This window comes from Pan paniscus, chromosome 19, assembly GCF_029289425.2.
Source record: "Pan paniscus chromosome 19, NHGRI_mPanPan1-v2.0_pri, whole genome shotgun sequence".
Lineage (NCBI taxonomy): Eukaryota > Metazoa > Chordata > Mammalia > Primates > Hominidae > Pan > Pan paniscus.
Window position 1 is genome coordinate 85075117 of NC_073268.2, and position 24884 is coordinate 85100000.

At 37.5% G+C, this 24884-nt stretch overlaps 2 protein-coding genes across 12 annotated transcripts in view; both read right to left on the reverse strand.

Moving 5' to 3' along the window:
* ABCA9 (ATP binding cassette subfamily A member 9) overlaps positions 1 to 6951 on the reverse strand; it is an 81353-nt gene extending 74402 nt beyond the window's left edge. For 2 of the 7 annotated variants that reach the window (XM_063599358.1, XM_063599354.1), the window contains exons 1-3: positions 5688 to 6073; positions 4652 to 4766; positions 2451 to 2664 (exon numbers count right to left, since the gene is read on the reverse strand). Coding sequence is in view for 1 of the 7 variants with exons in the window: in XM_034942788.3 (XP_034798679.3) it covers positions 6822 to 6832 (11 nt within the window). In the remaining 6 variants the exon portion in view is untranslated. Of the gene's footprint in view, positions 1 to 2450; positions 2665 to 4651; positions 4767 to 5687; positions 6074 to 6821 lie in introns of those variants that run through there. The other 5 variants (XR_010110710.1, XM_034942788.3, XM_063599359.1 and 2 more) reach the window with 3 other exon arrangements.
* Positions 6154 to 24884, reverse strand: part of ABCA6 (ATP binding cassette subfamily A member 6) — an 89837-nt gene continuing 71106 nt past the window's right edge. For 4 of the 5 annotated variants that reach the window (XM_063599361.1, XM_055101723.2, XM_063599364.1 and 1 more), the window contains 2 exons: positions 24024 to 24079; positions 23519 to 23887 (listed from right to left, as the gene is read on the reverse strand). In XM_063599361.1, coding sequence (XP_063455431.1) covers positions 23786 to 23887; positions 24024 to 24079 — 158 coding nt within the window. In that variant the 3' untranslated portion in view covers positions 23519 to 23785. Of the gene's footprint in view, positions 6950 to 23518; positions 23888 to 24023; positions 24080 to 24884 lie in introns of those variants that run through there. The other variant, XM_063599362.1, reaches the window with a different exon arrangement.

Sequence of the window (24884 nt, forward strand, 5' to 3'; positions counted from 1 at the left end):
CACCAATTAAAAGACAGAGATTGTCAGAGTAGATGACAAAAAAGATGTAATTACATGTTGTTTACATGAAACCAACTTTAAATATAAAGACACATATAGATTAAAAGTAGAGGGATAAATATAGATGGACCATGCTAACAATAATCAGAAGAAAGCTGGAATAACTATATTAATTTCAGATGGAGTAGAATTCTAAAACAGAACAGACTTTTCATTCCAAAGAAGGAAAATTATCAGGGATAAAGTGAGAAGTTACATAAAGTTAAAGGGGTAAATTTTCCAAGAAGTCATAGCAATCTTTAACACGTGTGTGCTAACAACAGTGTCAAAATACTGAGAGAACTGCAAAGAGAAACAGATGAATCCACTCTTATAGTTGGAGACTTCATCACCTCTCTTGGCAGAAATGGACAGATCCAGCAGGCAGAAAATAAATAAAATCAGAGTTGAACTCAACAATATAATCAACCGATTGGGTAAAATGAACATTTCTACACACGATTTCACTCAATAACAGCAGGAAATTCATCCTTCTCATGCTCACATGGAACGCTCACCAAGATAGACCAATTTTGGGCCATAAAACACACCTTAGAAAATTTAAAGGAATAGAAATCATACAATGCATGCTCTCGGGCCATGGTAGAATTACACTAGAAATCAGTAATAGAACGATAACTGGAAAATCTCCCAAATACATGGAGGTTAAACACACTTCTAAATAACATAAAAGTCAAAGAAAAAAATCTAATGACAAATTAAAACTTATTTTGAACTAAATAAAAATGAAAACACAGCTTATCAAAATTTGTGGCATACAGTGAAAGCTTTGCTTAGAGAGAAATTTACAGCATCCAATGCATACATTAGTAAAGAAGAAAGATCTAAAGTAAACAATCTAAGCTTACATCTTAGGAAATTAGAAAAAGAAAAGCAAATTAAATCCAAAGAAAGCAAAATAAAAGAAATAGTAAAAATTATGATAGAAATCAATGAAACTGAAAACAGGAAATCAATAGATAAAAATCAGTAAAACCAAAAGCTGGTTCTCTGAGATCAATAAAATCAATAGGCCTCTACCAAGACTAACTAAGAAAAAAGAGGGAGAGAACACAAGTTGCTAATATTAGAAATGAAAGAGGGGGCATCACTACAGCTCTCATAGACATTAAGAGGACAATCAAAGAATATTATGAACAACCCTATGCTTACAAATTTGATAGCCTAGATGAAACGAATCAGTTCCTTCAAAGAGACAATCTGTCAAAACTCACACAAGGATAAACAATCTGAATTAGCCTTTATCTGTCAAAGAAACTGATTTAATAATCAATAATCTTCAAAACAGAAAGCATCACTGGTGGTTCCCCAGTGAATGGGTTCACTGGGAAATTCTATCGGACTGTTAAGGAAGAAATTGTTTCAACACTCTACAATCTCTTCTAGATGCTAGAAGCAGAAAATGAAATAAAATTCTGAATCTTTGTTCTGTATCTTTCAACTCCTCGTCCTTCATCCCCTGGGATATTTACAAAAGCCTACTTCATAAGGTGAAGCCTAATTAGATAGGATATACTGTGTAAGAGATAATGAGCAGAAGGAACTAGAGTAGAGTGATGGTGGTAATAACTATTTTGGAATAGTTAAATATGTGGTGATGAAGAGGCACAGAAATAAAAGCCAGATCTATATCACTTGGTCAATAGAGATTTTCCTATGAAACATCCCAAGAGGTAGGAAGACTTGGAACTCATAGTTTTAACTAGCGTTCAATGGTGTGAAAATGCATTTTGGGGAGATGGTATGGGCATAAAAATGTAATTATTGTGAAATGGACTGTTGAGTCAAGGAATAGGTTTGGTGTACTATAGACAAACTTTATTCTTGCAAAGTAGATGGCCCGCTTTTACTGTTGATAGAAAAGAGCACCCAAACTAATCTTCACATCTATGATGGCTATAACCTCCCTATACATATGTGGATAGGTGGGAGGTGGAGTTAGGGAGAATGAATCAGCCAAATAGAGATAAACAAATCACATAAAATTGTCCTTGAAGGTACTTAAACAGATACCTCATTCTACTATTGTATTATTGAAATCAATATAGGGATAATCATTTGTAGGCACCAATGTTGCTCTGCTATTTTCAATGAGAGACAATCACCCATGCCTGCCTGCTTATGGGCTCAGCCTTGGCCTTGAGGGTAACCCACATAAGGGCCTAGGCTTACAAGAGTGAAAGAGAGAGAGAGTGGCCTTCAGGCTTGCACACAGATCCACCAGTCAGCCAGACTTTCACTTTCTAAAACATGGGCCTAGGCTTTAGGAAGTCTTTATAGGCTTTAGGAAGTCTTTATAGAATTGTTTGCAGAGAACAAACAAAGAATTCAGGATATGTCTGTCCAAAAGCCATTAACTGACCTACTACAACATAATGAAGGTAACTTACTTCAGATATGACAGTTTCAGTTTGGTAGTGCGGGTACAATGTAATTATTTATACTCTTTCATGTTAGCACAGCTCAAAAACTATAGTCACCCATTTGTATTTGTGGGTTCTGCACTTGTGGATTCGACCAACTGGCGGTAGATAATGCTCAGAAAAAAAGGATGGCTGGGTTTGTACTGAACATGTAGAAGCTTTTTTTTTCTTGTCATTATTCCTGAAACAATAAAGTATAACAATTATTTACATAGAATTTACATTGCATTAGGTATTGTAAGTAAGCTAGAGATGATTTAAAGTACGCAGGAGAATATACATAGGTTAAATGCAAATATGACACCATTTTACATAATGGTGTCGTATATAAGGCAGAATAACAACGATGGTCTGAAAATTGTAGAGCTTTAGTGAACATGAACTATTTTAACTGATAAAGAAAACGTAAGACCTAATCTTAGCTAACAAACCCAACATTCTAGGATGGGAAACTCACCCAGGAAATGATTCAAAGGTAGTAGTTCAAGTCTTGGTATAGTGGAGCACAAGGCCAGTTGACTAATAAGGCCTGTGTTTTCACATCAATGGTATCCTCTTTTGGTGCCACGTTGAACAGGAGTGGCAATCATAAGGTTGCTATTGCCCCTTCAATGGTTTTATTAATGAGGGTGCTCCTGGATCCTAGGTTCATGGTTCATCCTGCCATATTCATGGCAGGAGCAAAGCCATGAATATGCTGACCCCTTCTGGTATTCAAGAGACAGCTCAAGTGGGAAGACGATTTATTCAAGTCAGCCTCAAGGGGGTAGTACCAGAGATGGAGCCTATCCATGGTCTATTGCAGGGAATACTGTGCTGCTACTGAAGTCTGAAGGGCAAGGTGTATTAGTCTGTTCTCACACTGCTAATAAAGACTTACCTGAGGCCAGGCACGGGGGCTCATGCTTGTAATCCCAGCACTTTGGGAGGCTGAGGCAGGTGAATCACAAGGTCAGGAGTTCGAGACCAGCCTGGCCAACATGGTGAAACCCCATCTCCACTAAAAATACAAAAAATTAGCTGGGTGTGGTGGCGAGTGCCCGTAATCCCAGCTCCTTGGGAGGCTGAGGCAGGAGAACCGCTTGAACCCGGGAGGCAGAGGTTGCAGTGAGCCGAGATTGCGCCACTGCACTCCAGCCTAGGTGACAGTGTGAGACTGTCTCAAAAAAAAAAAAAAAAAAAAAAAAGACATACCTGAGACTGAGTAATTCATAAAGGAAAGAGGTTTAACTGACTCACAGTTCTACATGACTGGGGAGGCCACACAATCATGGCTGAAGGCAAATAAGGAGCAAAGTCACGTCTTATATGGTGCCAGGCAAGAGAGCTTGGGTAGGGGAATTCCCCTTTATAAAACCATCAGATCTCGTGAGACTTGAATACTATCATGAGAACAGCCCAGGAAAGACCTGCCCCAATAATTCCATTACCTCCCCCTGGGTCCCTCCCATGACAGATAGGGATTATGGGGACTATAATTCAAGATGAGATTGGAGTGGGGACAGAGCCAAACCATATCACAAGGCATAGTTGAAGAGAAATGTGATTGGCAGAATAATGGTCCTGTTCTAATCCTGGAATTTGTGAATACGTTACAGTACATGACAAAGGGGAATTAAGGCAGTACATGGAATTAAGGTTGCTAATCAGCTGACTTTGAAATAGGGAGATCATCCTGGATTATCTGGGTAGACCCAGTGTAATCACAAGGGTGCTAAAAAGTAAAACAGGGAGGCAGACGAGATCAGAGTGAGGCAGTAGAAGAAGGGTTCATTCTGCTGCTACGGCTTTGAAGATGGAGGAGGAAGACCATGAACCAAAGAATGCAAGAAACCTCTAGAAGCTACACAGGGTAAGAAAACAGATTCTCCCCTACAGCCTCCAGAAAGAGACACAGCCTAGCCAACCCCTTGATGTTAGCCGAGTGAGAACCGCATCACACTTCTAACCCCCAGAGCTGTAAGATGATAACTCTGTTTTGTTCTAAACCATTAAGTTTGTGGTCATTTTTTTTTTTTTTTTACAGCAGCAATAGAAAGTTAACATGGGGGCAGGGTTGGGGGAAGGAGTCCGAGAGCCTGAGGCCTGAGAACAAGACGGGAAGACATTGCTGGACATTTATTTTATGACGTGCCTCATCAGCAGAACAAAGAAGGGCATGGACTTACGTTTAAAAACTGTCCAGAAGTGACCAAAGAAATTCACCAGTGATGCAGATGAGCTCCTAATAATCATGCCATCGGAGCAGGCTGTGATAGCCTGGAAATCCTGCCTGAAACCAAACTGCAACATTTCCAACTAAGAAATCAAGCGGTGATAAACCTCAGTATCTGAAATGGTTAAATATTGTGCCCACGTGACTACTGTTCTTTCTTTCTGTGAATTAATGTGTGTGCCAGAAAATATTTGTGAATAAAAAACAATTACATAATCTCATTGTCATGAATGTGGTTATTTATCTCTGAGCGTTAAGACTGATTTCTCCCCCCACTGAACATCTTAGTGTAAATATCAGAGAAAAAATATACTACCCACCGTAATAATATAAAACATCTAATTAGCTTAAATTGTTCTGAATAGGAAATTGTATAATTTAGAAAGAATAAATTGGTTATAAAAAGCCAATCATTTCCCAGTCAGATAAAATTCCTGTTATTCACAGAACAAATTTTTCTAATTTGTTGCACTGGGCAACAAATTAGATCAAAATTTTAAAATAGTTACTATAATAAACAAGATCAATAAAAATCTTTCCTTAAGTTTTCTTGATGAAAATATTCTCAAGCCATTTAAAAACAATTCAAAACTCAGAAAATTGTGCATCCTGCAATGCTTACAATTCCTCTGGCAGTAAAATTAAAAACAAACAAAGAAGAGTAAGTAATTCAAATAAATTTGGAACTAGTTCATACTTGTAAAGAAGCAACATAACGTGACATTTCTTTTGATTTATTCAATAGCCTATTAGATAATGTATGCTATTTGTCCAAAAATGTTTTAGTTACGGGGTAAAAATTTAAATTCTTAGTTCTTCATTTGGTTATTTAGTCATACAAAATAAAATAGATGATTTAAAAAGTCAAAATGACTCGTTAATAACTTACTGCTTTTAATGGTTTCTACCTAAATGTCTGGCATTCCTATTTATAGTCTTATGTTATATTTCTATATGCAAAATAACCACAATTTTAGAGGTTAACTTACTCTCAGGAAAGCTGGAGGAAAAATCTAGAAACACAGTTCATCCATGGGTCTCTGCATGTTCTGGAGGAGAATTCACATTCCTTTTGGGTCACTACTACATCATGCTTTTAATTTCACATTCATTGTGAATAGTTCTGTTTTATACTGATTTCCCAGGAGAATTTGGTCTCAGTTCAGCTAGCCTGCCAAAATATCTTCTGCTCACGTGGTGATTTCTTTGCTGTTTTCCATTTCTTTGTTTCCTGCTAGTTACTCAGCAGGGAGTTTGTAGTTACAGATGGTTGGCTGGACATATCAAAACATTAGGAACTATCAAACCAAGGAGAATCTAGCCTTTCTCAATCGGTCTTTTCATACAAGGCCCTAATGGGAGAGTTGACCCCAACACAATGATTTAAACAAAGATAAGAAGCCAATCCAGAGAAGAGTAGAGCAGAACAAAGTAGAAAATACATAAATATATATAAGTTTTATATATATATATTTTAAGTGACAAGTAAATACATACAAATTGGGTTAGAAACTATTTAAAACCTTCAACAGATTCTTAAAACTTGAATCCAGAAATACGGCAATAAAGCAATGTAATTTTCTTCAGGGTAACAAAAGAAACTCTGAGTTTCCATCTGCATCCCAGTTTCATTGTGTGCATACTAATTGTAGCATCTTTCATGGTACTGAAGCGAGCAGAATCTTTAGAGAAATCTCACATAACAATTACCTGTGCTCCCAAAGCCTCCAGGCTTGTCATCTCTGCAACGGTTCCCATGAAACAAACTACTTTCTCCACCAGTAACTACTGAATTTTAGTATGTCCTGCTTTCCAGTATTGTTAGAGAAACATTTTTAACTGGTAATAGATGCCATTCTGTCTATTTTTGAGCATCTTGTGTAAGTAGAAGAAAAGACTGTTCCAAAATTCTTACAATTCATGGAGTTTATCTTTGGCTGAAGAAGAGGGGGGAAAGGACCACTATCATTCTGCTTACAGCCAGTAAGTCTGTTAAATTCTTCAGTACTGTAATTTCTTCCTGAACATACAGCTGAAAGGGAAACAATAAATGCATGCAATTCTTAAATCAGCCTCTTATCTGTGTCTCACGGACCATGATAACCAAATGAAATCTTCCTTACCCATTTCCCATTCTCTCAATATTGATTCAATTATATTTATCCTTTTTCTAATTATATGCGATCCAGAAGTGGCTCAGCAAGCAGTCTGTGGAAGTAGGCTGAACTCCTGAATCCATGAGACTGTCAAACTTAAAAAAAAAAAAAAGACTTCTGATTGTTTCCATATGTCTACAGAAAAGGTTATAGGTTGGTTGATTTTCTGCAGAAAATACAAAATTATCACATTCAATACATTTAATAACATCGCCAACATTTTGTGCACAGAGAATATAATTTAGGAAATTTTTTTTCAGTAACTTGTTTCCTAGAAGAACTTTGTACCTAGGTTAGAGCTTATGAGTTCTGGCCCTAGTTGATTTTGACTTTCGGTTCTAAATTCTGTTTTCAATGTTTCCTTCAGTGTACCACACTGTAATCTCTGTGGCACTATAACAGAGCAAGCTCCCTCTCATTGATCTTCTTTTTAATATTTTCTAGATTAAACAATATTTAATATTTATTTATTTATTTATTTTGAGACGGAGTTTCCCTCTGTCGCCCAGGCTGGAGTGCAGTGGCACAATCTCGGCTCAATGGAACCTCCGCCTCCCAGGTTCAAGCGATTCTCCTGCCTCAGCCTCCACAGTAGCTGGGACTACAGGCACCTGCCACCACGGCCAGCTAATTTTTGTGTGTTTTTAGTAGAGAAGGGGTTTCACCATTTTGGTCAAGCTGGTCTGGAACTCCTGACCTCAAATGATGCACCCACCTTGGCCCCACAAAGTGCTGGGATTACAGGCAGAAGCCACTGCGCCCGACGTATTTACTCTTATAAAGAAGTTTTTGAATCAGTTTACCAATTCAAAAACAATCCCATGGGAGTTCAAAAATGAAATGACACTGATTTTATACCATAATGTACACTTTTTTTGGCAACTACATATAGCATTTATTGTGTCTAAGACATACTTAAATATTAAAACATTTAATCCACAGAATAATCCCATGAGGTAGGCATTATTCTAATCACCCCATTTTACGGACCAGAAAGGTGAGGCCCAGGGAGTTACGTAACTTGCCCAAATTCACACAGATGGTGAGTAGCAGAAACTGAGTTAAAACTCAGACCATCTGTAGAGTCTATGAGCTCAAATTACAAATGCTACGCTGTCTCATTTGCATATATCTCTGTTTATTCCATTATTCTTACTTTATGTGCACATATTTTACAATTTTCCTTGCCTTTTGCTTCATTTATTTTGCGGCAGTATTCTCCAGTGCCAGAAACCTTATAAATTTCATGTGATGTGTTTTGCACCAGACTATAACATTCTTCTTGGAATCTTTGCTGGCTATTTGTAAGGAGGACTTGTCACCCCAAGACCTGTGTGCAGCCCTTCTCAACACTGTGCAAAAACAGAAAAACCTGATCTGTAAAGAGAGAAGGATGAAGTGGTCCAGCTGCCTGATAAAGACTGAGAATGTCTGCTTGTTTTCCAGGGGCTTTTATCTTCTTGCTTTTCATTCTTTCTCAGATCTGGCTGCACTGCCTGCATGTGAGTTTTGTCAGATATCCTCCAAACATTTCTCTTTGTTTTGTTTTGTGTTTTTTTTTTTTTTTTTTTTTGTGACGTGATCTCTGCTCACTGCAAGCTCCGCCTCCCGGGTTCATGCCATTCTCGTGCCTCAGCCTCCCAAGTAGCTGGGACTACAGGCGCCCGCCACGATGCCCGGCTAATTTTTTGTATTTTTAGTAGAGACAGGGTTTCACCATGTTAGCCAGGATGGTCTCGATCTCCTGACCGCGTGATCCGCCCTCCTCGGCCTCCCAAAGTGTTGGGATTACAGGCGTGAGCCACCGCGCCTGGCCCTCTTTGTTTCTTAAAAATGTAATAAATTCTACTTGGTCTTGTTTTGTGCTTTTTTTTGCCTTGAAATATCCTTTGTGTGATATATTCCTGCCCTCCACTTTCATTTGCAATTTGCATTTCTCAGATATATTTTGACAAACTTTTATTACATGCCTAAAGGATGCCTGTTGAAGTAGTATAATTGCATTTCTCTTTTTACCTTATCTGCAAATCTTCTACTATCCATGGGCAGGGCAGGGAAGGGGATGTAAGTCCTTTGGTTACCCAATCCTTTTCTTCCAGTCATCTTATTTTATGGTCTCTTTAAATTACGCTTTCCTGTTATTTCCCATTTATCCATTTCTATAGTGATTGTGTTTTCTCTGTTCCTTTTTTCAGGTTCCCCTTTTCCTTTTTCCCCAACTATCATCTATAGAGTTCTGGATCAGTATTTTGTTCTACTAGTGATAACCCTCAAATGTTAACAAACGTATCAGGATCTACATTACTCTGGCAATATAAAAAATCGCCTATGTCTCTATACATCTTTCTCCCCCATCTTCCTGCTCCTTATAGGATACACCCGTTAGCATATTTGAACTTAAAACATTAGCTCTACTCCTTACTAATTGCAATGCAAGGCAAGTAACTTACCTTGGAGCCCCAATGATTTACCCAGGAAGCTTTAGTTTTCTCATCTGTGAGATCCAGAGGACACAATAGTATCTAACAAGGGTGTTTTAGAATTTATAAATTTAGGTTTGGGGTGGAGGGGAGATGGTAGGGATTAAAGGAAATAACATATGTAAAGTATTGAGTGCAGTAGCTTGCAATGAGGGATGACTCACCAAATGCTAGAGACTATACTCTCCACGGCTGTGTCAAAACTAGACATTATAGGTGTTTGTAAATTTTACCAGTCTGATTAATAAAAAATAGTACCACCTTGATAACTTATATTTCTTAGTGGTGTCAAGCATATTTTAATATACTTTTTGGCCATTTGTAAATTTTTTTTACTATAACAAATCTGTTCATTTTCTCTATCTGTATTTTGTTACTCTGTCATTCCATTATTGTTTTCTGTTTTTGTTTATAGCTCTGACTGAAAATGTCTTATATTTCTCACTTTAAAAATAGCATGTTATTGCTTTCTCATCCAGATATGATGATAAAGTGCTTTTGGTACTCGTAAGTTTGAGGTTTTTTTGTTTTTCTTGTGAAGACATCTTAGGGTTTTCCCTTTAACCACAAGTGTAGGGAATTTCACGACAGTGTGCTCAGGTATAGATTTTTGGGTTTTGTCCTACATGGCACTTTGTGTTTACTTGCAATCAAAGAACTTGTGTCTCCTTTTTAAGTTCTGGGAAAATTTTAACTAATACCTTCATCAAATATTGCTTTCCTTCTAGTCTCTCTATTCTTTTCTCTTGGAAGTTTATTAGATATTGAGCAATGTTGTCCTTGTGTCTATCCTTTGCTTATCTACCATCTTGAAATGGGAAAGCAATCTATTTCCACATCACATATAAACAATCTTTCTGACATAGAATTTTTATGATATCATTCCCACTACTGCCTTGACTGTGTCCTGATCTCTTTGCAAATGTACAAGAATTTTTTTTTTAAATTATCTGGTCCTTTCTTCTCTTTCCACTCTTCCCTTGCCTTGTCTCCTTCCTCCAACTCAAGCCAGATACTTCTACATGATTTTCTTTTTTAATAAGTACATCATGTTCTCATTTACCTCTCTTTGCTCTCCTGTAACTAACTCCGGTTCACAAGTGGACTTCTCTGGTGACTACAACTATCTGCTCAGCTCCTGCTTTTCCTTCAGGTTTCAGCTCTGATCTCTCCTCCCACAAGGTGCCTTCCTTGCTGATACAGTTTGGCCGTGTCCCCCCGGCAAATCTCATCTTAAATTATAGTTCCCATAATCCCCATGTGTCGTGGGAGGGACCTCGTGGGAGGTAATTGAATCATGAGGGCAGTTACCCTCAGGCTGTTCTTGTGATAGAGAGTGAGTTCTCATAAGATCTGATGGTTTTATAAGGGGCTTTTCCCCCTTTTGCTCGGCACTTCTCTTTCCTGCCACCCTGTGAAGAAGGACGTGTTTGCCTCCCCTTCTGCCATGATTGTAAGTTTCCTGAGGCCTCCCCAGCCACCATGAACTGTGAATCAATTAAACCTCTTTTCCTTATAAATTACCCAGTCTCAAATATGTCTTTACTAGCAACGTGAGAACGAACTGATACCCTTGCCCTCATTGCATATGGGTTCCATGCCCCTTCCAGGTGTCCCCATAGCACGCTGTGGTTACTGCTATTGTAGTATGTACCTCACTGTCTTTTAGGCTAAATATACTCATTTCTCCCACACCATAGGTTGTAAACAACTGAAGGGTACAAAATCATCACCGCTGTGTACCTCACAGAGCCTGGAACATGAAGGTTGCTCAATACATACGTTTTAAGTTTTAAATGTATAATATTGAATGTGAGGTAGGAAAACAAAAGAAAAAAAGTGTCTTTTTCTTTTTCAAGAAGCTTAGTTATAAAAGAGAGGTTGTAGGTTGGGTGGTAGTTTAAGTGAGTTGTTTTTGTCAAGAAAAGGTTGTTATTTTGTTTTTTAAAGACAACATTTAAAAAGGGAAAGTGAAGAGGAGAACGCTGAACACGCAGGAGAAACGCAGTAACAGGTGAAGTGCTGCTTTTTTGGAGGGGCTGGGTAAGACGGTATTGGATCAGATGGGACAGGTTTTTTTTTTTTTCTCTGTCACAAGAAAAAAAGGAAGTGCCAGTGAAAGCTGAGAGGATTAAAAAATGTGACAACACGAAGTAAAGATTTCCGTCCTCAGGGTTAAGTTATTTTTCTGTGAAGTAGGAAGCAAATTCTAAGAACAAACCAACAGATGTGCTGGGCACTTGAGGATACTGTGAGGAGTCTTGAAATAGGTATCAAGGAGAGTGGAAGATTGCCTTAGACATGTCAGGAACTCATAAGTCCTGCTGCCTTAAGAAATGCTCCTTGAAACTAAAGGAAAATTTGTAAGGTTTATCTCTGAACTGACGGCTCAAAACAACATATTTTTAGAAGTTATTTATCATTAATTAAAATCATTGATGGATCAGGAAAGGCATCGATAGCTATTGAAACTGATAAATAGTGAGTGACTTAAAGACTTGACAGAAAAATGCTTTAAATGTACAAGAGAAAAGCCGTACTTATGGAATAAACTGAGTTACCCATACCTAAGACACTAGCACCAATACAAAAATAGCAATAAAAAAAGAATTGACATATTTAATGCTAAATTTTGTAATATTTTTGCTATTTTTGTATGAATGGAAATTTTCTTAATATATAATTAAATATGATTTAATATTTTTTAAATTTATATTCTTCAACTTTGAATTTATAAAAGAAAGTCATTGTGCCCTGTAATCCCAGTACTTTGCGAGGCCAAGGTGGGAGGATCTCTCGAGTCCAGAAGTTCAGACCAGCCTGGGCAACATGGTGAAACCCTGTCTCTACAAAAAATACCAAAAAAATCAGCCAGGTGTGGTAGTACATGCCTGCAGTTCCAGCTACTCTGGAGGCTGAGGTGGGAACATCACTTGAGCCCTTGAGCCAGGGAGGTGGACGTTGCAGTGAGCTGAGATGGCGCCACAGCCTTCCAGCCTGGGCAACAGAGTAAGCAGAGTGAGACCTTGAAAAAAAAAAAGAAAAGAAAGAGAGAGAGACAGAGAAAGAAGAAAGAAAGAAAGAAAGAAAGAAAGAAAGAAAGAAAGAAAGAAAGAAAGAAAGAAAGAAAGAAAGAAGAAAGAAAGAAAGAAAGAAGAAAGAAAGAAAGAAAGAGAAAAAAGAAGGAAAGAAAGAAATTGGGTTATACAGGTTTCTTTTTTATTCTTACCCTATATAAGACTAACTAGTAAGCCTGGGCTCCTCAAACATCACCAACAATTACAATTACATTACAAGTTATAGTCAGAGTTCAGAAGCCTCACATAGCTCATTGGGTTTGAAAGAACTAAACATTGCTGCCATTGCATTTCTTGTCAGCTTCTGTTGGGGGCAGTACATAAAAACAAAGAGTTTATTTTGTTATAGTAGATGCTCATCTCTGTGCAGGAAACCTAAACAGAAACACTGGGAAATCTTGGCTCCTTATCTTATAGACCAGGAAATCTAGGCCCCACTCCACAATATCTGGGGGCACTAATTCTTTCTGTATTTGTTTTAAGATGTTTGATTAAATTAATATATGTTAGATTTTGCCTAGGTCTTTTTTCTCCAGAGAAATTATTTACTGTTACATAGGAATCTCAGGTGTTCAGCCTTTTTATAAACATTCAACGGAAACTTCAAACAAAAATGTATTTGGTCATCTAAAATTATTGTTTCCAATATACAATCATTATTCCTCTGAGCCCATCCTGGGAGTATTTTATGCAAGTTTTCTAGTGTATTTAGCATACAACTTAAAAAACCTTAAGAAGATATCAAGCCAGTTACTTTTCAATTTATTTGTACCAAAATACCAGACAGTGGGATTTTGTAAGATAATAGCAAAATCTTTATTGCTATTTCTATTTCTACTGTTGAACTATGCTAATGTGAATGCTCCTTCAACAAGGAAATAAATAAAATGGTTAAATAAGAAGTAACAAAAACAGAGATCACATTCAAAGAAAAATAAATACCCAGATGCCAGAAATGAAACAGGAAAACAAAGCTAAAAGGAGATTGCTATTTTAAGCCAGTAAGTTTTAAGGTGGTTTGGCAAAGGCTGATTGACAAACCAGCTAAAATATAATTCATGTGTAAGCATAAAATAGATATATCTTTACCCCAAAAAACTGAGATTTCTATTTTATGGACATCTCTGAAAGAACTACTAATAAATATACTCCAAGAAGAAGAAAAAACTGAATCCAGAAAGAAGTAGTTGAATGCTAGCAACTAATAAATATATTAGTGAACTAAATAAATATTGATTGTGCAAACTAATGATGATAATGACTAATGTGTGCAGGGGGCAGTGTTAAACACAATGGACAACTCAAGTATCAAACAGCAGTTATATGGGAGGAGAGAGCCATGATCAGAGCTAAGTTCCCTAAAAATCTTATAGTTTAGGAAGAGGACAAAGATATGATTAACTTTAAAACTGCATTCTTCAGTAAGGTAGCCACTAGCCCCATGTGAGTATTTAAATGTAAATTTTAATTAATTAAAAATCAATAAAATTTAAAATTCAATTTCTTCACCTCCAACATGTAAAGAGCGTGGAAGTCATTATTCGCTTTCTTGCAGTAAGAAAAAACCTAAGCAAACTGAAAATCAGTGATATTTCTTGGACCCATCAGAGATTGAGGTTTCAGGGCAAACTACAACCCTAAAATCCAGAGAAACAAGTGAATACAGAGAATCACAGCCAAGATCAGCTTACCTGGAGCAGAAATCACTAGAGCCAGAAATTGGTAGGACGGAATGCATAAATGGTAATTTTGATGAATTGCTGGAGGTTGAGTGTGGCCTGCAGCCGGGGGAGACTTTCCTGGGGTCAATCCCCTTAAGGGGAAGAAACAGGTGAGTGTAACTGGAGGAGGGCAAAGCCTGTGGGCCTCAAGGATCCATTCACCACTAGATCTGGTACCAAAGCAGGGGAGGAGGGTCTGACCTCCCTTTCCTTCTATCCTCAATCTGTTGCTGCTACTTCCTGTTGGATTAATCAAACCCAGCTGGAATCCAGGCATCAAAGAAGAGAATTGGTGATGCAGTACACAGTGGTCAGCTTCTTCTACAAGGGGTGTGTTAGGGAAATAGAGAGTAAAGCCGGCACTAGATCTCTCTACGACAGCGTTGAAATAGTTTAGTTCTTTTTCCATTTTTCTCTTGATCCCTTCTTTTGTTTTATTCTGATCTTCCGTTTTCAGATTCATTAATCTGCTCCTAAATATAATCTTAATAAAAACCCATTAATAGCTTGAAAAACAACCATATTATGATATTTTTAGCAAACTATGTCCATTTTAAAACTTTTAAAACCTTTATACTATATCTGATGTTGGTTATTCGGTATCTTGTAAACACTTCCATAACACTTAAGAAAACTTATAGTTCATCAAAAACACAAGCAAAGATTTCATTATATTGTTATTGAAAGTGGTTATATATATTGCCATGTTATTCATTTGAGCAAGACAGGAGAATTTATTGCTTGGGTTTTAGAAATAATTTAAATAAATTCAACTATCATTGTAAAACAAATTTACATTTATAAAGCACTAATGGTTCCAGAATGAACAAATTATAGGTTATTTATCACAGGTTTGGAAATGTAACTCTTCAGATACAATTATATCTGTAAAATATACAGATAAAATATTTAATTACATAAAATGCTTACATAATAGATAAGAAAAAGATTAAAGCATAAATATAAATGAACAAAAAAATACAAAAATTAAAAAAATAAAATGCAGCTCCCGGGCAAGATGGCCAAAAGAGAACAGCCCTGGTCTGCAGCTCCTAGCAAGATCAACACAGAAGACGGGTGATTTCTGCATTTCCAACTGAGGTACCCAGTTCATCTCATTGGGACTGGTTAGACAGTGGGTGCAGCCCATTGAGGGAGAGCAGAAGCAGGGTGGGCCGTTGCCTCACCCGGGAAGAACAAGGGGTCAAGGAACTCCCTCCCCTAGCCAAGGGAAGCGTGAGGGACTGTGCCTTGAGGGATGGTGCACTCCGGCCCAGATACTATGCTTTTCCCATGGTCTTCACAACCCACAGACCAGGAGATTCCCTTGGGTGCCTACACCACCAGGGCCCTGAGTTTCAAGCACAAAGCTGGATGGCCATTTGGGCAGACACCGAGCTAGCTGCAGGAATTTTTTTTGTACCCCAGTGGCACCTGGAACGCCAGTGAGACAGAACCGTTTACTCCCTGGAAAGGGGGCTGAAGCCAGGAAGCCAAGTGGTCTAGCTCAGCAGATCACACCTTCACAGAGCCCAGCAATGTCAGATCCACTAGATTGAAATTCTCACTGCCAGCACAGCAGTCTGAAGTCGACCTGGGGTGCTCGAGCTTGGTGACGGGAGGGGTGTCTGCCATTACTGAGGCTTGAATAGGTGGTTTTCCTCTCACAGTGTAAACAAAGCTGTCAGGAAGTTCAAACTGGGTGGAGCCCAACACAGCTCAGCAAAGCCACTATAGCCAGACTGCCTCTCTAGATTCCTCCTCTCTGGGCAGGGCATCTCTGAAGGAAAGGCAGCAGCCCCAATCAGGGGATTATAGATAAAACTCTGATCTCCCTGGGACAGAGCACCTGGGAGAAGGGGCGGCTGTGGGCACAGCTTCAGCAGACTTAAACGTTCCTGCCTGCTGGCTCTGAAGAGAGCAGTGGATCTCTCAGCACAGTGCTTGAGCTCTGCTAAGGGACAGACTGCCTCCTCAAGTGAGTCCCTGACCCCTGTGCCTTCTGACAGAGAGACAACTTCCAGCAGGGGTTGACAGACAGTTCATACAGAAGAGCTTCAGCTGGCATCTGGCGGGTGCCCCTCTGGGACAAAGCTTCCAAAGGAAGGAGCAGGCAGCAATCTTTGCTGTTCTGCAGCCTCCGCCAGTGAGACCCAGGCAAACAGGGTCTGGAGTGGACCCCCAGCAAACTCCAGTAGACCTGCAGAAGAGGGGCCTGACTGTTAGAAGGAAAACTAACAAACAGAAAGCAATAGCATCAATATCAACAAAAAGGACGACCACGCAAAAACTCCATCCAAAGGTCACCAACAGCAAAGACCAAAGGTAGATAAATCCACGAAGATGAGGAAAAACCAGCGCAAAAAGGCTGAAAATTCAAAAACCCAGAATGCCTATTCTCCTCCAAAAAATCAAAACTCCTTGCCAGCAAGGGAACAAAACTGGATAGATAATGAGTTTGATGAATTGACAGAAGTAGGCTTCAGAAGATGGGTAATAACAAACTCCTTTGAGCTAAAGGAGCATGTTCTAACCTAATGCAAGGAAGCTGAGAACCTTGATAAAAGTTTAGAGGAATTGCTAACTAGAATAACCAGTTTAGAGAAGAACATAAATGACCTGATGAAGCTGAAAAACACAGCACGAGAACTTTGTGAAGCATACGCAAGTATTAATAGCTGAATCGATCAAGCAGGAGAAAAGATACCAAAGATTGGAGATCATCTTAATGAAATAAAGCATGAAGACAAGATTAGAGAAAAAAGAATAGAAAGGAATGAACAAAGTCTCCAAGAAATATGGGACTATGTGAAAAGACCAAACCTACATTTTATTGGTGTACCTGAAAGTGACGGGGAGAATGGAACCAAGTTGGGAAACACTCTTCGGGATATTAACCAGGAGAACTTCACCAATCTAGCAAGACAGGCCAACATTCAAATTCAGGAAATACAGAGAACACCACAAAGATACTCTTCGAGAAGAGCAACCCCAAGACACATAATCATCAGATTAACCAAGGTTGAAATGAGGGAAAAAATGTTAAGGGCAGCCAGAGAGAAAGGTCGGTTTACTCACAAAGGGAAGCCCATCAGACTAACAGTGGATCTCTTGGCAGAAACCCTACAGGCCAGAAGAGAGTGGGGGACAATATTCAACATTCTTAAAGAAAAGAATTTTCAACCCAGAATTTCATATCCAGCCAAAATGAATTTCATAAGTGAAGGAGAAATAAAATCCTTTACAGACAAGCAAATGCTGAGGGATTTTGTCACCACCAGGCCTGCCTTACAAGAGCTCCTGAAGGAAGCACTAAATATGGAAAGGAAAAACTGGTACCAGCCACTGCAAAAAAAACCCAAAATGTAAAGACCATCAACACTATGAAGAAACTGCATCAACTGATGGGCAAAATAACTAGCTAGCATCATAATGACAGGATCAAATTCACACATAACAATATTAACCTTAAATGTAAACAGGCTAAATGCCCCCAATTAAGAGACACAGACTGGCAAATTGGATGAAGAGTCAAGACTTATCAGTGTGCTGTATTCAGGATGCATCTCACATGCAAAGACACACATAGGCTCAAAATGAAGGGATGGAGGAATATTTACCAAGCAAATGGAAAGCAAATAAAGCAGGGGTTGCAATCCTAGTCTCTGATAAAACAGACTTTAAACCAACAAAGATCAAAAGAGACAAAGAAGGGCATTACATAATGGTAAAGGGATCAATGCAACAAGAAGAGATAACTATCCTAAATATATATGCATCCAATACAGGAGCACCCAGATTCATAAAGCAAGTTCTTAGAGACCTACAAAGAGACTTAGACTTTCACACAATAATAGTGGCAGACTTTAACACTGCATTGTCAATATTAGACAGATCAACAAGACAGAAAATTAACAAGGATATTCAGGATGTGAACTCAGCTCTGGACCAAGCAGATCTAATAGACATCTACAGAACTCTCCACCCTCCATCCAACAGAAATTACATCCTTCTCAGCACCACACAGCACTTACTCTAAAATCGACCACATAATTGGAAGTAAAACACTCCTCAGCAAATGCAAAAGAATGGAAATCATAACAAACAGTCTCTCAGACGACAGTGCAATCAAATTAGAACTCAGGATTAAGAAATCCACTCAAAACTGCACAACTACATGGAAACTGAACAACCTGCTCCTGAATGACTACTGGGTACATAACAAAATTAAGGCAGAAATAAATAAGTTCTTTGAAACCAGTGAGAACAAAGACACAACATACCAGAATCTCTGGGACAGCTACAGCAGTGTTTAGAGGGAAACTTATAGCACTAAATGCCCACACAAGAAAGCAGCAAAGATCTAAAATTGACACCCTAACATTACAATTAAAAGAACTAGAGAAGCAAGAGCAAACAAATTCAAAAGCTAGCAGAAGACAAGAAATAACTAAGATCAGAGTAAAACTGAAGGAGACAGAGACAGCCTTAAACTCCTGGGCTTAAACAATCCTCCCACCTCAGCCTCCTGGGTAGCTTGGACCACAGGCACATACCACCCGGCTAACTTTTACTTTTTTTTTTTTGTAGTTTGTAGTGATAGGGTCTTGCTATGTTGCCCAGGATGGTCTTGAACTCGTGGTCCCAAGTGATCTTCCCACCTCATCCTCCCAAAGCATTAGGATTACAGGTATGAGCCATCATGCCTGGCCTCTTTTCTTATTATGCTATAACCAGGTATTGTGATTTATCACCTGGTTTTCTTAGCTCTTGTGAAGATCTTTTTGTGGATAGTTATTCAAATAGATGTTTTTATAGAAGGACAATCACTGGTGAGAACTATTCTACCATCTTGCTCCATTCTCTCCTTGACATGGTGATTCTTTTATTCAATTTTATTTAATTTCTATATTTTTCTCTATTATACAAATTTTCTTCATTGACTATAAAAATATTTTTATAATTTCAACTTTTATTTTAGATTCAGGAGATACATGTGAAGGTTTCTTACATGAGTATATTGCATGATGCTGTGTTTGGGATACAAACGATCTAGTCACCCAGACAGTGAGTATAGTAAACAATGGTTAGTTTCTCCTTGCCTCCCTCCCTTGTCTATTAGTCCCCTGGGGGACTATTGTTGCCATCTTTATGTCCATGAATACTTAATATTTAGCTCCCACTTATAAGTGAGAACATGTGGTATTTGGTTTTGTTCCTGCATTACTACGATTAGAATAATGGCTTCTAGCTGTGTCCATGTTGTTGCAAAGGACATGATTTTGTTCCTTTTTATGGCTGGGTATTCCTTTTGATTCCAGGGTTTATATGTACTACATTTCCTTTATCCAATCCACCATTGACGGGCATCTCGGTTGATTCCATGTCTTTACTATTGTGAATACTGCTGTGATTAACATATGAGGTCATGTTTTTTTGGAAATTTATCCATTTCCTCTAGGTTTTCTAGTTTGTGTGCATTTTCCTTTGGTTATATACCCAATAATGGGATTGCTGGGTCAAATGGTAGTTCTATTTTAAGTTCTTTGGGAAATCTCCAAACTGCTTTCCACAGTGGCAGTGTTCCCTTTTCTCCACAGCCTTGCTGGTATCTGCTGCTTTTTAATTTCTTAATAATAACAATTCTGTCTGGTATAATAAGGTATCTCATTGTGGATTTGATTTGCATTTCTCTGATGATTAGCAATGTTGAGCATTTTTTCATGTTTGTTGACTGCTTGTATGTCTTCCTTTGAGAAGTGTCTGTTCATGTTTTTTGACCACTTTTTAATGGGATTATTGGTTTTTTGCTTGTTGAAATAAGTTCCTTATAGATATTTGATATTTGACCTTTGTCAGATGAATAGGTTATGAATATATTCTCCTGTTCTCTAGGTTGTCTATTTACTCTGTTGATAGTTTCTTTTGCCGTGCAGAAGTTCTTTAGTTTACTTAGGTCCCACTTGTCCATTTTTGGTTTTGTTGCAATTGCTTCTGAGGACTTAGTCATAAATTCTTTCCTAAGGCAGATGTCCAGAATGGTGTTTCCTAGGTTTTCTCATAGGATTCTTACAGTTTGAAGTCTTATGTTTAAATCTTTGATTCATCTTGAGTTAAATTTTGTATATGGTGAAAGGTGGGGGTCCACTTTGATTATTCTGCATATTGCTAGCTAACTATCCTAGGACCATTTATTAAATACGGAGTCCTTTCCCAATTGCTTATTTTGTCTGTTTGTCAAAGAACAGATGGCTATTGGTGTGTGGCTTTATTTCTGTGTTCTCTATTCTGTTCCATTGGTCTGTATGCCTTTTTTGTACAAGTATCATGCTGTTTTGGTTACTGTAGCCTTACAGTATAGTTTGAAGTCAAGTAATGTGATGCCTCCAGCTTTGTTCTTTTTGCTTATGGTTGTTTCGGCCATTCAGGCTTTTTAATATAAATTTTAAAATATTTTTTCTAATTCTATGAAAAATGACATTAATAGTTTGGTAGAAATAGTCAAATCTGTAGATTGCTTTGGGGAGTATGGCCATTTTAACTATATTATTTCAATCCATAAGCATGTCATATTTTTCTGTGTCATCTATGATTTCTTTCAGCAGTGTTTTGTAATTCTTCTTACAGAGATCTTTCACCTCCTTGGTTAGATAAGTTAGATGTATTCCTAGGAATTTATTTTTTGTGTGGCCATCTATTTGGATACTTTTTATTTCCTTTTCTTGCATCATTGCTCTGGCAAGAAATTCAGTACTATGTTGAATAGGAGTGGTGAAAGTGAGCATCCTTGTCTTGTTGCAGTTTTCAAGGGGAATGGTTCCATCTTTTGCCCATTCAGTATAATGTTGGCTATGGGTTTGTCATTGATGGTTCCTATTATTTTTAGGTAAGTTCCTTCAATGCCTATTTTGTTGAGGGTTTTTATCATGAAGGGATGTTGGATTTAATCATAGGCTTTTCCCACATCTAATGATATACTCATACGGTTTTATTTTTAATTCTCTTTATGTGTAAATCACATTTATTGATTTGTGTATGTTGAACCAACCTTGTATCCCAGGAATTAAGGCAAGTTAATCATGGTAAACTAAATTCTGATGTGCTGTTAAATTCAGTTTGCTTACATTTTGCTGAGGATATTTGTATCTATATTCACCAGGGATACTGTTCTGTAGTTTTCTTTGTTGTGTCTTTGCCAGGTTCTGGTATTAGGGTGATGCTGGCTTCATAAAATGAGTTACGGAGTAGTCCCTCATCTGTGAATTTTTAGAATAGTTTCAGTAAAATTGCTCAGCTCTTTTTTGTAAGTCTGATAGAATTCAGTTGTGGATCCATCTGGTCTGGGTCTTTTCTTGGTTGGTAGATTTTTCATTACTGGTTCAATTCTGGAACTTGGTATTGGTCTGCTAGGGTTTCAATCTCTTCCTGGTTGGACCTTGGGAGATTGCGTGTTTCCAGGAATTTATCCATTTCTTCTAGATTTTCTAGTTTGTGTGCATAGAGGTGTTCATAATAGTCTCAGAGGATCTTTTGTATTTCTGTGGGATCAGTTGTAATGTCGCCTTTGTCATTTCTGATTGTGCTTATTTGGATTTTCTCTTTTTTTTTTTTCTTTTTTAGTCTAGCTAGTTGTCTATCGATCTTGTTTATCTGTTCAAAAAACCAATTTTTGGTTTCACTTATTCTTTGTGTGGATTTTTGGGCCTCAATTTTGTTAGTTCTGCACTGATTTTAGTTATTTCTTTTCTTCTGCTAGTTTTGGGATTTTGTTCTTGTTCTTCTAGTTCCACCAGGTGTTATGTTAGAGTGTTAATTTTACATCTTTCTAACTTTTTGAAGTAGGTATTTAGTGCTATAAACTTCCCTCTTACCACTGCTTTTGCTGTATTCCAGAGATTTTGGTATGTTGTATCTCTGTTTTCATTTATTTCAAAAAAATTTTTTAAATTTCTGCCTTAATTTCATCATACCCAAAAGTCATTCAGGAGAAAGTTTTTAAATTTCCATGTAATTCCATGATTTGGGGAGATCTTCTTGGTATTGCTATTTTTATTCTACTGTGGTCTGAGAGTATGGTTGGTATGATTTCAACTTTTTAAAATGTATTGAGACTTGCTTTATGTCTGAGCATGTGGCCAATCTTGGAGTATGTTCTGTGTGCAGATGAGAAGAATGTATATTCTGTGCTGATCAGTGAAGTGTTCTCTAGATGCCTATTAGGTCCAATTGGTCAAGTGTCAAATTGAAGTCCAAAATTTCTTGTTAGTTTTCTACCTCAATGGTCAATTTAACACTGTCAATGGGGTGTTGAAGTTTCCTACTACTATTGTTTGGCTCTCTAAGTCTTTTCATACGTCTAGAAATCATTGTTTTAAGAATCTGGGTGCTCCAACATTGGGTGCATATATATTTAGGATAGTTAACTCCTCTTGTTGAATTGAACCCCTTATTATGTACAATATGTGAACACCGAAAAATCACAGAAGGAATACTGCTTGGTCTTTGAATTTTTTTTTTTTTTTGGTGATATTCAGAATGAAATAGCTATTTTTAAGGGAAAGAATAAAGTAATATGTTAAACTGACAGGTATTTTAAAAATTAAATAATATAAAAGATATGTGGAAAATATATAGATATACCTACATGCACATACACTTATATAAGGGAGAAATGATTTTTAAAAATATCAAATCCCATAAAACTATTCAAAGATGACAAGGAAAATTAGCACCCCCTGAAAACAATAAGTTAATGTTGTTAAGAGTATTCAAAATTTTTAAAATCTGAACAAATACTACTGTGACTCCCTTTATTTTCAAAAGGTATAATGGAACTACTTTTCAACATGAGTGCTTGTCTACTTGTGTGTCCAAGGACCTCCTAATACTTGTGAGGTTTTTTGTTTTTTTTTTTTTTTTTTTGATAGAGTCTCACTCTGTCACCCAGGCTGGAGTGCACTAGCACAATGGCTCACTGCAACCTCTGCCTCCCGGGTTCAAGCAATTCTCCTCCCTCAGCCTCCCGAATAGCTAGGACTACAGGCAAATGCCAACGCCCGGCTAATTTTTGTATTTTTATTAGAGACAGAGTTTCACCATATTGGCCAGGCTAGTCTCGAACTCCTGACCTTGTGATCCACCTGCCTCGGCCTCCCAAAGTGCTGGGATTACAGGCATGACCTCTTACTTTTGAGTTTTAAAGCAATTTCTGGAACACTTTCAGAAGACTCTTGAGTTGTAGTTGCTTATAAAAGAAAACCTGTATACCTGTTGTATCATGAACTGGTGTGAAGTAGTCATGCAACTCTTGGCTACTGAATATACCCTTCACATATTTCAGCAAGAGAATGTTTTGTAAAAGGTAAAAAAGTCATATTTTTTAAAAATTCTAAGTTTATATAGTTTTATTTCCACAATACCCAGTGCCTGACTCTTTGGGTGACTTTACTAATATTTTGTATTGCCTTTATCACAGGTTTGCTATCACCCCTATGTTTGAGAGGAAGAATAATTTTAAAATTTATGTATTTGTTAACTATACAAAATATACCTGATGTTAATTTTAAATGATCTTTAAAATTAAACATACTATTAATTATTACATAAAACATAAGTTTATAGGAGATCAACAAAAAATTACTAGGTTTGAGGTTTTAAGGTTCATCTGAATGAGGGAGGAGTTTCCATCTCATTGTTGTGTCAATTTCTTCATCAAAATTTCCTACTTCCTGTTCTTTAGAAAGCTCTAAGAATACCTAATTAGGAGACAAAGAAGAAGGAAAGAAGGAAGAGAGATTATCAAGTTGTTGGTCTTCCAAATGAACAGGAAAATGCATGTTGCTTTCATGTGAAATTTACCAGGATGATACAAAGTCAAACCAGTTGACTTACCTTCTCCAATGTGCACTGAGAAAGGCTGTATTCTTCCAGGTTAAAGTTATGCTTCACTGAAGGAAAAAAAAGGACTAGTATTAATAGTAGATGCTTACAATTTATTACCAAGACTTTTTTCAAAATCATAAAGAATAAAAATGTAAATCATTAATATAAATAAAGCTGAATAAGCCAATGCTTGATGTAAGGATGAAATAATGAAAGCCATACAGAATTAATATAAATATATACTACATTAATATTGATGTTATCATTTTCTCATATTATGTTTCAATAATATTTGTTTTGGTATTGCGTGCATATGTCTTTGGAAGATACATATGTTCTTTGAAGAACTACATCATTGATCAAAATATTCTTACACATGAGGAAGATCCTATCCCATCCTCTTTAAGAGAACTCAAAACTCCCTTCAGCCAGTTCATCTGTTATATCACCTCGCTGCTGGACTTCCCCACCAAAAAGTCTGCATGACAGTTGTCACCAGATTCACATATCCACATGTGCATACTTCGCCATTTATACACTAAGAATCTGCTATGTGTGAGGCACTCTTAGATGCCAGACACAGAACAGTCAAGAAAATAGACAAATACTCCTGCCTTGATATAGTTTGCATTTTAGTGGGAGGAATTAGTGACATTAAATACACAAGCACTTACATATATGATAAAGTTAATGATGATAGTGGCTTTAAAGAAAAATAAAGTTGGTAAAAATAAATAGGGAGCGCTAGGCACTCTTTTTTACCGGATGGTCAGAGAAGGCCACACTAATAAGGTAATAATTGAACCAACATCTGAAAATGGGAGGAAGAAGCCTGGATGTTTAGGAAGGAGAATTCCAGGAAGAAGGATT